Source organism: Falco peregrinus, chromosome 15, assembly GCF_023634155.1.
Source record: "Falco peregrinus isolate bFalPer1 chromosome 15, bFalPer1.pri, whole genome shotgun sequence".
NCBI lineage: Eukaryota > Metazoa > Chordata > Aves > Falconiformes > Falconidae > Falco > Falco peregrinus.
The window spans coordinates 3224343-3239093 of record NC_073735.1 but is presented as its reverse complement, the minus strand read 5'-3'; the positions used below and the strand labels follow the sequence as shown (position 1 = coordinate 3239093).

Sequence of the window (14751 nt, the reverse complement as noted above, 5' to 3'; positions counted from 1 at the left end):
AAATGGGGTTTTAAGAGAATAATGCTTCATAATACTAGGCATGCTGTTGGATAAGAGAAAGACAAGGCAGAAGCCGGAGCTGGTAAAAGCTACAGCTTGCAATTTCATTGCACCTTCTCTACTCAATAAATGGGTTTCAGTCAGAGCATCTCTTCCATCCAACCCAAAAAGGACCTGAAGGGTAAGTTGATTGCATTGATCGTGCATGCATTTTCCCGGCAGGGAACGTGGCCCAGTCCCTCGCTGCTCCTGTCCAAAGTACTCCACTTATTACGGGAATATTGCCAGAGCCTCCAGGGCCAGGGAGCGGGATGCTACGGGGAATTCATTGCTCTCTGAGCGCTAGGAACATTAAGAGAGAAGGCAGAGCTGGGGGAATGGCAGTGGCTCACCCCAGCCTTTTCCCCATCATGGCCACTGGTGGCCTGTCACTCCTGCCTGCTACAGGTGTTGACAGCCCTGGGATCATTCTCCCTGGGTCGTCTTTAACCCTTAGGAGAACAGCACGTTGGAGCTTGCCTGCAGGGAGGGCAGCATGAATCTGCTGAGACAAACTGCCCTTGTGCAGCTCCTACCTGTCCCCCACACCGCACCTTAAATGTGCATTCTCCTCTCTCTCCCTCCCCAGGCAAGAAAGTCCCTCTCCATCCTACCCAGACCCCTACACCCCGCTGTGACAACGCACAGACATCCAGCCCCTGGGCCAAACCATCTCCTCTGCTGCTCCCGGGCTCCCTGCTGCCTGTCTCCTGCCATCCCCCATCCCTAAAACCCTGCCTCTCCTCCCCGAGGGGTCAGGGAAGAGTGTAAATCACTGTGGGAAGCAGTGCCGGACTTGACACAAAACACAAACCTGTCTCAGTAAAACCAGCACTGCCGTAGGGACGCGCTGGCCAGACAGCGCTGCTGCCATCGCCTAACCCAAACCAGCCAGGCACGGGGCTAGCTGCAGGAACAATGGTCTGAGCCCCAGTTCAGCACCAAACCCTCCAACTGGAGCAAAAGGCTGAGCACAAGGTCTGCGTACTGCTGCCATACCCTTTGCCTTCAGCCACCCTGTCGTGTCCCCCGCAAGAGACGGCACACGTCTCCGGGAGGTAGGAAGGGGACATCCCAGGGCAGCACCAGCCTCCCTGCTCCACTGCCACCTCCAGGGTCAGCAATGCCAGGCAGGAGATGGGGCACGTCGGCAGCCTCACAGCAGCACTGCCTGTGCCTGGGGAGATGGGGTCGGGGCTAACTCACCCCCAAGGAAATCACCTGCCGGCGCAGCAGCACACGCCTTTAAGCAAACCGCCTCCGCCTCTCCCTGCAAGAGGCTGAGCCGTGCCTTGCCGTAGTGTCTTCGAAGGAGAAGGCTATCAGCTCAAAACAGCCGAGACCTTTAGCTCAAATCCATTAATCCTCTTTATTAAACCCAGGTCACCTCTGAGTCCTGGCAAATTAACCAGCATCTCCCCACTGCAAGTACATCAAGAGGAAACGCGCTGTAATTTTCATGGACCAGGGCTCTGGGGTCAGAGGGCTTCCCGGGCTCCATTCTCTGCCTTTGTCAATTTAAAAGGGAACATCAGCTTGCTCTTGTATAAATTACCAGAGAGGCAAGAGCTGGGGCCCGGGGCGGTCGCAGGGCATTGTGCCGGCTGCAGCCGTGCCAGTGGCTCCTCTTCTGCCCAAAGATGGAAGCAAGGGACAGCGAGGCCACGAGCACCGAGTCCCTTAGGGGGAAAAATGGGGCTGGGGACATCCTCCAAGCACACCCTCCAAACAGCTGGGCAGCCGAGGTACTGAGCTTGGCATCCTCCAAGGCTACCTTGGCCACGTGCCTTCTTGCTGCTTCTAATAAATGGTATAACCCCCGTGCCAGCCCAGCTGGGGATCGAGAGAAAGAGAGGCTGGAAGGGCTTTGCTCCAGCTCAGAAGTGGGTGGAAAATTGTTCCCTTGTTGCTTGAAATTTCACCATTTGAAACGTCTCCCCCTTTCTGCACTACCCTGTTGGAGCCACTCTACTCTGAATACTCACCAAGCCAGCACCAAAGCGAGAGCGGCTCTATTTCTGAAGAGCCAAGGACATTTAGCTGGGCTGGGGAAGACCTGGGGCCAAATCCCTTACAAACACTAATTATACACCCAGTAGAGGAGCTCCAAAAGAGAAAGCCAGCCCAGCCTGGCCTGGGGAAGAAAGGCTCTGTGTGGGTTGAGGGATAAGGGACTGGAGGTCACAGCACTCCCTTCCTGGGATGAGTCTCCTCCTGCTCCTACAAACAGCATCCTCCAGACAAGCAAACTTTCCAGAGCCAAACAAAGAGTGCTCATACATTGTGTGAGTGAAGAAACAGATATTTTTCCGGGTCGGGGGGGGGAAGGGCGTGGAGGAAGATGCGGAAAATTTCCAAGATATAAGATATAGCTATAAGAGCTATAAGCGTCACATGTGCTCCCCTAAGACAGCTCCACACCATGGCACTTCCCAGCATACTCTGCAGCCACATCTCTACCACAGGGCTGTATCCCACCAGCTTTGGCTGAAGTTGCTCCGGTTTTACACCAACTTAAGTCAGCAGAGACTGAGCTGGGGACCTGTGATGCAAACACCAGGATGCTCACCCTTAACTCAGTCCGACAGCACTAGGGGTTTTCCACTTGGGTTTGACTTACAGGTAAGATTAACGCACAGCATCTTAAATCTCCTAGCCATCAGCTTGTATCACAGCTCTAGTTTTTTATTAAAAACATCATTTCTTGCTGTATTTAATCACCGCAAGGTCATTTCAGTGACAGTTGTCAGCATCCTAGCCAAGGAACCAGAGGAGCAGAGCCCTGTCCCGCTGACCAGATAAAAGGAGGAGATGCTGGGTTTCATTTGCTTGTTTTCAATTGAGAGGTGCCCACCTCGGTGTGCAGATTAAGGTGTGGGTGGGCCAATGTCAGCCCCCCGCGGGCTGAGATGGGAAGCTGCTGCTCGCTCTGCTCATCAGGAGCCCCGAGGAGAGAAATTGCATAGTTCTCCCTGCGGCCCTCTGCCCACCTCGAACCAATTTCTGCTCCTTTTAATTCAATTCAGCTCCTCCTGACCTTGGCTGGCTGGAGTTGCAGAGTTTCTCTCAACAGATAGCACCAATTACAGAGGTGTGAAAATGGAAGGCTTTCAATTCGGAGAACAAACCCAAGAGACTGGGACTTTATTGAACTGAGAAACAGGGGGTGGGAAAGGGGGAGCAGATGGGCACGGGCTCAGTATTGCCTGTGCTCACTCCAGAAACCAAATGCTTTGGCTGTTCCCTCTGTGGGGGAAGGCAAAGGGCTCCGCCTGGGAAGAGGGGCTGCCCCAGGAGCTGGGATGCTGGATACCCCAAGAGGTGCAGGTTCAGGTGCGCAGAGCCAAAGGCACCTGGAACCCAGGGATGCAAAACCCATCCACTGCATCCCTGGCATCACGCCTCACTCGTTAGCGGCTGCACACCAGCACTTTCACATGCATTCCCCAACGGGCTGATTTCAAACCCCCGAAATCAGATCCGACAGATCTGACACAAACTGAGTTTGCTTCCCCGCGGCAGATCCGGGCCGGCTTGAATCTGCAGCATCTGCAGCCCGATCGCTACCATTAGGCACAGCGGCACCTCCATCCACACCACCTCTTCAGAATAACACTGCTTTTTGTCCACCCACAAAGCTATTGCCAGCCCAGGACTGCTGGGCCAGGCCTCTGGAAACCCATGCCCTGAGCACCAGCATGAGCCCGGTTAGATCTGGGTAGGAGGGCTCTGGCAGGATCATTTAGCTGACTGCCTCGGTGGAGAGATCAACACACGGACAGTCTTTATAAAAACTGCCTTCCTGCTGCACAGTACAACCTGTGATGATCAGAGAGTCCCCAGACAAAAGCAGGGATGTTCAGTTCATGGGAAGGAGGCAGAGACAAGCACCCCTCTGGGCCGAGCTCACTGAAGCTCTTTGCACGACATGCCCCAATGCTAAAAAAAAAAATAAAAAAAATAAATAAAAAAAAAATTAAAACTAAAGCAAGTAGTTCTAGATGCCTAGGACAGAAAATGGGGTTACTCTCATGCAAAGCAGCACCACTGGGTATGGTCCCTATCATGTCTGGATACTTCCAGGTATTTCAAGGACTGGAACGACGCAGAAAAGCCTTCCCCAGGCATGAAAACTCCCCTCTCCAATCCTGTCTCTGCTTGGCTGGTCAGACCACCTCCATCAGCCCAAGGTCCATGGACCGCCCAAGCCCAGGGTCTCCCTTTGATCAGGATGTAACCCTTCCCTGATGAGAACCTCGCGCTGCAAAGCTCTGCTTTCCAGGCCAACGCACAAAAAGCAAACAGGTCCTCCCCATCCGAAATCTGGGCAACCACCCAGCTGGCTGCCTCATCTGAGCAGGCTCAGCATCCCCTTTTCCAAGGCTCCCTCCCAAGCCTCAGAGCTGAGGGGCCACCAAAACAAAGTAGTGGCTAGTTCAGGCTTCTCTCAAGAATTGCTACGACTTGGCAGGACTCTCAGCATCTCGGAGGCACATGGTTTTGAAGCCAGCGCACAGAACCTTTCACATCTCCAGCCAAGCTGCGGCCGCGGCTCCCCCCAACGCCTGCCCATAAATCCTCTAACCCAGTAAACAGTCGAATTACAGCTCCCCGCCATTGCTTAGCTGCTTTTGACACTAATTGCTCTGTGGAGTGTGTGCAACTGGCAACACCTTATTAAAAGTGAAATATATTATACTGTCCGCTTATTGCTACTTTATAAAGACAAAGTATCCTGAGGATACGGAAAGGCTGGCAGAGGCATTGAATCAGCCTCGGAGCGGCCAGCGGATGCTGCAGCGCACGGAGCAGATGCAGGGCAGCATCACCAGGACAAGGGCACGGTCTCCATTACATCGCAAAGAGCGTTTCCATTTGGAGCCCAAGGGTTGAGTGAAGAGCTTGCTTGGGAATTTCTTCTCTTCATCTCCCGGTTCCAGCTCTGAGATGAGACTTTGGGGGAAGCCAGGCAGAGATGAGGAGCGAAAGGGCCGGGGGGATCAAGCACGTGCTGCCCTCCCGCCAACTTCGAGAGGAGCAGAGGGTGCTCCTCAACTCACAAAGGCAGACTAAGTCTCTTGCTAACCATGAATTTGCATTTTCCTACCTCCAAACATCGCTACCTGAAGTGTGGCACAGCCTCTCCTGCCGGTGACACAAACCAGGGCATCAGTCCTTCTGACAGTCACATAAGAGCAAGGCCAAGAGCCTCGTGATGCTCCAGCTCTGTGTCAGCCCAGCACAGGGATTTTAGGACCCGATGTCTTGATCTCACAGTATTTCTCCTGTGTTTCTCAAAGGAGGAAGCCAAAACTCACTGTTTCACAAGGAAAAAATGTGCAGAAACCTCCACTTCAGATTTGGAGCTACAGCGAGGACACGTCTTTTAACACATGTCTCTGCACATGCCTCGGGCAAGTCATTTTCCCTCTTTATTGCTTGACTTCCCTGTCTACAAAAACAGGGACAATGAAATTTCTCTTCTCTGTGAAGTGTTTTAAAATCTACTGGAAACAACCACTACGCAAGAGTGAGACCTGATACCACCGAGTCTCAATAATAAATGTCTCAACCCAGTCCCTCAGGCCTCATCTCACTGGATAATTTTGGAAGAATTGTTGGTTTTATTTTGAATTGACAGGCTCTTTCTAGTTCGGAACAGGACAGGCAGCAGAAGACATGAGGAAGGCAGGCACGGGGGATGCCAAAGGCGCTTCTGCAGCACTCACAAAGAGATGGTGTGCAGAGAGGGCACAGAAAACCGCCCACACATGGGGAGAAAATCAGCTTCTGGGGACTCATTTTCAGTTAAATGGAGATATTCCTCATGTACATCACAGAAGTCATTACATCCACACCCCTCCTGTACCCTGGAGAGCAGAGATGCTACTATTTATCATTTATTGGTCATTTCCCATGTGGCAGGAACAACAGACCCAGCCTCCCATCAGCCCCGAGGACCACGGAGCACAGAAACACAGCCGGCATCACGCTTTGATTCCCGAAGGAAATGGCATGTCCTAAAGCAGCAGATTTGAAATATCCAGAGTCTTTGGTTCAAGAAGTTCAAATCCAAGCAGGATCAATACCTTCTCACTCCTGAAGTATCAGCAGGTAATTGGGTATCATGCAGTGATGAGCAACCCAGTTTGCTCAGAAGCTGCAAACTTTAATCTTCATCCCTTCCTGGTACATAGAATGGAGAGGGAGGAACAGATCAAAGGAGAATAGATCAAATTCAGCAGCATTTGGACCCAGATTGCAGAAAAAAGGACTCATTCTTAAGCAAAACGGTTTGGGCTTCTAAGGTTCAACATCTTGAGAGGACTCAAGTACAACACAATGCAGAGAAGTTGCCACCTCTCCAGTGCAGCCACCTGCAACCTCCGCATTGCCTCCCTTGGGGTTTAGACTGCTCCTGACACCCCGACTTTGCACCAGAGCCCTCTCCAATTTCACACTGCAGTACCTGACCATCTTGACCTCTGCAAATGCCTCTGTTGGCTCATGGACCTCCTACCCCAGCCCCCTCCTCACTGTCCCATTCCCAGCCCCGCAGCGCCCGTGGCATTTCAGCAAAGGGGCTCAGGTGCACCCACCCGTGCTGCTCCATCCCACAGCACCAGCCCTGCCATCCGCTCCCAGTGAGGGCCAGGAGATGCTGGTCCACGCTTTGCAAGCTGGAAGGTCCCACCCGGCTACAGGAGGCTGCCACCCCAGCCCCGGAAAGGAGAGGTGACAAGGTAGACGGATGGGCAGAGAGACAGAAAAGCACCTCAGGCATCAGAACGACCTATCTGACAGATTTCCCTGCCGATCAAAGCTAACTTTGCTTAGAGTTTTTGACATCTGATTAATTATGTCGCGCTGGCTCGCCTCAAAAGGTTGTGTTTCCGGCAGTCCTCGCCTTTCATCCTCGCAGCGTTTAGCGGCCAAGCCCGCTCCCCTGGTGCCAGCAAAGGAGGGGACGGCAGGAGGGTGGCTTTGCCAAATGTCTTGGCCCGTCCCTGGGAGGCAGGAGATAAGGAGGGCAAGGGACAGCCGGGGACAGAGGCCCTTTGTCTGTGGTGCCTTTTGTGGCGGGTAGATAGGAGGCTGCTGCCTCGCGCTGACATTTCAGTGACCAAATTAAAATGCACCGCCACGGAGACTAAATGTCATTAGCCTCATTATAAGCGAATGCATTAAAATAAACAAACAAAAAAAAAAGGTGGAAATTAGCCAACGCTATTAAATAAAATAAATAAACAGGCAGACCCAGCAGGGACCGTGCAGCTGAGGTCAGTGGCGATCACCTGGGCTGCCGAGCCGGGAAGGGGCAGAGCAGCAGCAGTGAAGGTCTCCGTGGGCTCTGCCGCCGTGCACAAATGTGCAGAGACAGGTCCACTCGTGACGTGACCCCAGATGTAGCTGCCTGTTTGGGCTGTCTATGGGGTCTTTCAGGCTTCGTTTCCAGTTCCAGGATGCTCTGTGCAAGCTGGCTTTAAGGGACTGAACACGCATGTCCCCTAGGGCTGCTGCTGCAGGCAGCCCTGCACCATGAAGGACGTGCCCCGTGCGCTGCTCTAACAGGGATGGAGGTTCCTTTAGCAGCATCCAGGTTTCTCTTGGATGCTTCCCATGCAATCGGTGGCCAACACCAAACAGATTTCGCTTATGCACTGTGACAGGACTGCCGCACAAGGTGGAAAGCTTGGTGAAAGAAGCGTTGGTTTGTCCTTGTAAAGCAAGAAATTTTTCCTCTAACCCCTCTTGCTATGCAAACGCCATTTCCTTTGGGGCGGAAGAAGTCATCAGAAGGCCCTTGCAAGATCCTGCTTATGACAGAGCAGATTTGAAAGCACAGAGATCTCCTTCCCCCTCCTTCCCTTCTGTCAAAAATTATAATCATCATTTTCCAGCTTGCTGAACAATCAAAGTGTGGCCTATATTCGCTGGAGCTCCTTCCACATGCCGCATGCATAGCAACAAGTCCAGGAAACAAAAGCCAGAAGTAAACAGTTGAGTGAGAGGAGGCGATGGGCTGGCAGGGGGACAGCAGGGGAACGCTGCTCAGAGAGCACGGCGTGGGGCATGAGCATCCTGGCTCCCCCCAAGTCTCACCAGTCTGGAGCTGCTCTGAGGGCAGTGGTGAAGACCTCTTCTTCCAAGCTCTGCAGGGAGCATGGGAAGAAACATGCCTGGGCAATTTGCTTAGTGGAAATGGCAACAGTCCTGCTGTACCAGAAGGAAGCCCAAGCCCTCCTGCTGCAGATTCAGCTGGTCCTCACGTGGCGGAGGAACTGCGAGAAGCTCATCATGGGGTGAGCCATGAAGGATGAAGTCACATCAAGCACAGGTAAAGCCAGCTGCCCCTTGGGAAGCCTGTATCCTCTGCATAAAACCCCACTGGTGCACCAGCTCTGCTCAACACAGCAGACCCCCTCCCATCATTTTGCTGTCCAGACAGTCTGAAGCTGATGAGGTCCAGTCCCTGCATCCCATCCTGAAGCACGGAGCTTGCAGGGAGTTTTGCTGGGCTACCCCTTCCCTGCGGTTTGCAGCCCACTTCAGTCTCCAGAGCTGTCAATCCAGCACTTTTCACTAGCGCTGAATTCACAGAAAAGTAAATCTAAAAATAACTCTTCTTTTTCCCCCTTCCTTGCCTCATCTCACATGTGTTCTGCGTGCACATGATTCTGACGCACAGGCAACAGGTCCAGCTTCCCCAGAACGGCTCCGAGGAGGAGGCTGCTCACGATGCTGAGGCACCAATGGCTCTCTGCAGCTAGCTGAGCCTCAGTGCTTTAGGCTGATGTGTCCATCTAGGAAATTCAGCCCATGGAGACAGATCCAGGACAGGAGATCAGTGAGAAGCACTAAGTCCCCTTTCCAGAAATCCCCTGAAACCACACCCCCTACTTACTGCGACCGTGCACCCACCCCCTGCTTCAGGTGGTCTTGAAGGGACACCTCCTCTGCAAAACACTCTTCCCTGGCCCTGCCAGGGAAAGCCCACCACCTCCACCAACTCAAACCAGTGCCTCAAACCACTGCCCTCCGTCACCCCACATCCTCCGAGTGTAAGCCAGGACTGGAGGGAGAGCCCACCAGCTCCAACATCCCACTCAACCGGACCCCACGCTACCTGGGCTCGTGCTATCATCAGTTCACAAGGGTGATGCATCCCCTGCCATTCCTGCCTTTCTGGACCTAGCAAGCCACCTTGCTTGGTCACCCTTAGAGGGTGATAATACAGTCCAGAGCTTTTGAGAAACAGTGTTTCTTTCCTCTAAGCATGAAACAAAGAGGAGTTCCGTGGAAAAACCCACCCACTGAGCAGCAAGTGTCAAAGCCACCTCTGTATGTGCTGTTGCCGCATTGGTAATTATAAGTACCATGCCTTCATTAGGGAAAGGGAGAGATGACTAGGAGGCAAGGAGATTTGCAGCAAAGCTGTTATTATTTTTAAGTTTAAACAAAAAGGAGAAGCATGACAGCTGAGATCATTCCCCATCCTGCACATGCCAGCAGGCGAGAGCATCTCAGGGAACGCTCAACCCAGAAGGTAAGAAGGAATGGGAGCTAATATCCAGCTTTGCCTAAGCTGGGAGGGAAAAAGGACAAGGCTGCAAAGCCCAGGCTGACCACAGGGTCATAAAGGATGTTACAGAAAAAAAAATAATCACAAGTTTTCTTCTACCTGACTGCAGCAAAAGGATCCTCCTGCTCCCCCCAGGAACGTGTCGGGGTTCATCACAGTGCCCCAGCAGCCTCCTTACCTGCTCCTTGCCCAGCGACTTTGGTTTCTAACCAGAGTGCAAACTTCAAATTGCATATTCAAGTGTAAAATACGAACACAGCTGTTTATGCAGCTCAAAATTTGCCATAACCAAATATTCAAGCCTTTGGGGAAGATTTTCAAAGGCACCAGTTAAGGCACCTAGCTCCCGTTGGTATCCTTCAAAACATTTCTCCTTTTGCAGTTTTTCACAGGGATTTGCACCAGCAAAAGCTCCTCCACCTGGCTGCCTGCAACTAGTGAATGCACAAAGGAGATGCTGTCAAAGAGAAGCTGCTGGAAAACCCAAAGCAAGCTTCACCACTTTGGGGCATGCTGGAAGGCAGCCGCCGGAGCCAGCAGCCCCAAAACCCACAGTCCCCAAAGCAAATTGTTCCAAAACCTTGTGCCGTGGGCATTTGCACGGAGCAAAAGCTGTGTGTGCCTGTTCTCCCACCATGTTCCCTCCCCACGTCATTTGGGAACCAGAGCAAGGGCTGCTCCTCCCCAGCAGAAACAAAGCATCCTCTAAAAGGCCAGCGCCAGCTTTCTCCCTGTCCCAGGAGCCAGGGGATGGAGGAATTAACCTCTGACAGGGAAACTAGAGCCCCAGCCTCAAGCAGAGGAAGACCAGGCAATGGTTTTGAGCTGACACCCACCGGTGCAGGCTCCCCATCCTGCTGGGGCCTCTTCTTGAGCATCTTTGACTGATGGAGGACGGATGGCTGCAGTACCTTACCCACTACTATCCCTACTTTTGGAAGAGCACAGAAAATCCCCTTAAGTCCCTCTCGCTCATATTGAAATGACACTAAAGCAGAACTAATGTGCTCCAGGTACTTATTCTTGGGCTTAGTTGTAGGGATCAGCAGCACTCCACCAGTCCAGCATCCCCCACTAGAGAAAGCTGATGGCCATGTCACAGGCCATGGTGGCAGCAGGAAAAGTGTGCTCCCACAGCAGAGGCTCCCCGCTAGGAAAGGATGGAAAAGTCTTTTTACCCTCTGCAATTTCTGTTTCTTAACTTTAGACTGGATTTAAAGCCACCACCAAAGCCAGGCTGCCCACGTGACAATGAGGCAGGGGAGGTAAGGGGTGGCACAGCCAGAGTCTCCAGGGGGATGCAGAAAGCAGGTCCCAGATGCAAGAGGTGATGGCAGGGCACTGGGGTAGTCTCCAAGCTCTGCAAGCTTTCTCTTGACCCCAATGCCCAGGAGCAGTGAAAAAACGAGATCAGCTGTCTTGCCCTGCACTGCCAGATTTCCGACTTCTGAAAGGAGCCACTGCCGTGACGAGCCATTTTGCCAAGCCAGCAAAGGCAGCAATATAAATGTCTGAAGAAGCTGATGCACATTGATTATTGCCACCTGTAGAGCCATGATGTCACACCATAACTGCAGATTAGCCAAATATACTCCCCCTTGCCCCAAATTCGTTCTCCAGTGCATTACAGCCCACCCTGGTACATCTCAAAACAACAGCACCCAAAATGCCCTGCAGTTCAAAGCATTTGCCAATAGCTTGACAATTAAATTACCCCCTCTGCCTCCCCATTGTGCAGCTCTGGGCTCATTAAAAATCCTCAGCATCCTTCCCATCAGAAAGAGCCCACCTCACAAAGCAACTGATGTCCAGAAACTCACCTCCCCCAAGGCACCAGATGACAATAGCATTAAGCCTTCTAAATTATTTTGGATGGAAACTTGTCTTACAAAGAAATAAAAAGCTGCAGAGTAAGACGTTATCTATGACCAGAGGGGTCAGGGTTTCATTATTGCATTAACCTTTCATGTCTTTAGATTCTACAAGAGTGAATTGGTAACGAGACGACATGAGCCCCGATGGGAAAAACGCATCTTTCCTAACAAAAGTAAGGGGGGGGGGGGGGAAGAACACAAGTGGGAGCAACAGAAAGAGGGAAAAAATGGCAAATAAGCTATTACCACTAATAATAACTTTGCAATGCTATTTTCTGCAGGAGCCTTCAAGTTGTGATGTTTCCTTCACTCTAATTACACCTTCTAAAAGCAGGTTCCCTTCTCGCTTTAACCACCCCGCGCGAAACTCCCGCAGGATTCAGATAAAAATGGAGAGGGAAAGAGTTCACACTTCACAAACTGCCTCTGCATATCCCAGGGGAGCGTCACCTGCATAAAACCCGTGGGATTACACTTGCAAATAACAATCAGCCCAAAAAACCCACTCTGAGAAGGTGCAGGCTCCGAGGGTCGGCAGGGACCATTTGATTTCCTTCTGCACAGAGTGCCATCCAGGGGGACTTTGCCAACGTGACTTGTGCTACAGCCCACAGCAGTGCTGAATCCAGGGTGGGCAGGGAGGGAAAACACCCAACCTCTGCAAGCCATGCGAAAAAAAAAAGGATAGGAGATGTTCCAATCCCAGCCTCCAAGGCAGAAAGTGGTCAGCGTGGGGGTGGGAAGGCAGAGCGCCCAGCAGCCAGCCCAGTGCTCTGGAATACTTCCTCTAATGCAGGCAGTAGGTTTCAGCTTGATGGATTAACGGCTGAGCCCCGCTGGGCAAAGTCCTGGGCTGGTTTGGCTCAGGGGACATTCAAAGCCAAAGCAGATATTGGTGCTTAATAGAAATAAGAAAGGAAAGCTACAACCACATACGTACGGATCAAAAAACCTCTCCCGAGTTACTGGGGGCTTAAATGCACGGGCCTTTTCCCTCCTTGGCACACACAGATGTCAGAGCTAGCCCAGGCCTGGGGCCAACCAGCCACATCTCAAGGAAACCGCAGCAGGGCACCAGCAAACCACAAACGCTCTGGTCTCTGCCAGCTCCTGCAGCTTAAGGACACCTTGATGACAGCCCATCAAGTGTCACAATCCTCCCATCCGACCTGCACGGCTGCCTTGCCTCCATTTCTTTGCAATTTCAACCCAGAGGAACCTCATCTAGCAAGAGAGTGAAAGACCCAACGCTCTGCTTGGCACAGTGTTGGTGAGGCAAGCTGCCCCCGTGCCAGGCACACCCACCTCACCTTGCTCAAGACAGTATTTTCAATAAAAAAACCCTTGCATTCAGCAAAGTCGGGCAGCTCACACAGCCGTGCCATCCTTCTCGTGCTCACGTGCTAAACCACAGGTGCACCATTTTGCTTTAAGGCATTGCTGGTGGCATCGCTGTCAGAGGTCTTCCACTGATGCGCTGCCCCCCCAGGGCTAACACACATCGCATCCCCCTGCAATAATCCCACGGAGCATCAGTGGTACCCAGTCCCCTGCCAGGGCTCTTGTACCTGCCGGCCACTCGGGCTGCAGCGCAGCACGGCTCTGCCACAGGACCCCGGGATGTGGGTGTCCCACGGCATGGGTCTCCACAAGCAAGTTTTAGCCCAAGTCCCCTCATGTTCATCACAGCTGTGGAACGAGCTGTTTTCCAGCTGTGACACAGCTAACCTCCCCCCCGCCAGCCTCATCCTCTTCCCACACATCCCAGCCCTGCACAGCAAAGCACTGTAACTAAACCATGGAAAGCTGCAGAAATTATAGCCGTGCCTTTTCCCTGCCCTCCTGAGTCCAACATAATTCTCGCTGACAGTCACGAAAAACACATGTTGGGTTAAGATCGGATCTGAGCCTTGACACTCAGTCCCCATCTGCTTGCACAGGGACCATAATCTTTTCAGCTGCTAAAAGTGCACATCATCATGAAAAAAAATGCCGACGACTTTCCCCCCTCCGCGTGCAGCTCCGCTGTCCGCCCCCATCGCTCCCTCCCTACGGATGCAGTGCAGGGCTGCGCTCGCTGCCCCACCACGACCCACCCGCGGAGCACCAGCACAGAGCCAGCGCTGGATCCAAACCCAGCATCTCCCCCAAGCCACGGGGATGAGGCCAACCCACACTTCGGGGGCCACCTGCTCGGCTCATGGAGGTTGCAGCACCTTTGCCGCAGCCAGATGCGGTCGTCCGTGTCGTCCCCCCCCCCGGGTCGGGGGGTTCGTTTTCACTTCGCAAAAGGGAGTGAGGGGCAGGCACCCGAGTTTGCCTGGCAAGGAATCGGGGGAAGGAGGGGTGAGGGGGAGCACAGGGAATAGCATGACGGCTCAGGAGAGAGGGAGGGCACAGGAGGTGCCCAACTTTGAAGGGGAAAAAGCTCCGTGCCCACATCATTTACAGCCAGAGGCTGCCTGGGGGGACAGACTCTGCCCAGCCTGGGGGCTGCCGTGCAACCCCCACCAGCCCCCACCACAGGTGCCAGCGCCTCGGGTGCCTGCGGCTGGGTGCCCCCCCGGGGGGCCAGCCCTGCCACGGGGGACGGGCACGGCTGTGTGAACCCCACTCGCTGGGAGCACTTGGCAATTCCCTGCTGCAGAGCAACTCGCTGCCTGCCTGCATCTGTGCGTTCGTGCGCAATGTGCATGAAGTCCAGGTCCCCCATGCACGCACACTGCTCGGCTTTCCCACCCTGCCAGCCGATACCCTCCCGATGCCCTGGAGAAAAAGCTTTTTTGCACTACCTGGGATGAAGAGCAGAGCAGTTGTGGCCGTGAAGATGATCCAGCAGGCAGGATGGTACATCTTGAAGCTGCAGTAGACTAGCGGCTGATTTGCTTGCTGCTTGCTGCTGCCGCCGCTGCTTTCGTCTGCGTTGAATTCTGAGCAGGTTTAAATCCAATGTTTGCAGAGGGAGGGAGACTGAGTTAGTGAGCTAGAGAGAGGGGGAGAGAAACGGGAGCAGGCAGTCAGCGTCTCCGATTTTTCCTTGCACACGCGCGCACACACACACACACACACACAACTAGCAGAAGGAACACCAGGCTCAGTGCGTGCACGGGGGAAAGTAGACCTCCTACCAGGCACCCATTGGTTCAAGATGCTGACTGACACACGCACACTTGCTCTTCTGCGGGTCTCCTTCTGCAACCAGGGAGTTAAATGCGGGCATTGACCCCCTGAGCATCCCTGCCAGCACCGGCTGCC

At 53.2% G+C, this 14751-nt stretch overlaps 1 protein-coding gene across 2 annotated transcripts in view; it reads right to left on the bottom strand.

Moving 5' to 3' along the window:
- OPCML (opioid binding protein/cell adhesion molecule like) overlaps positions 1-14534 on the bottom strand; it is a 305368-nt gene extending 290834 nt beyond the window's left edge. For both annotated transcript variants that reach the window (XM_055819433.1, XM_055819435.1), the window contains exon 1: positions 14289-14534. In XM_055819433.1, coding sequence (XP_055675408.1) covers positions 14289-14349 — 61 coding nt within the window. In that variant the 5' untranslated portion in view covers positions 14350-14534. The remainder of the gene's footprint in view (positions 1-14288) is intronic.
- Positions 14535-14751: the final 217 nt, after the last annotated feature.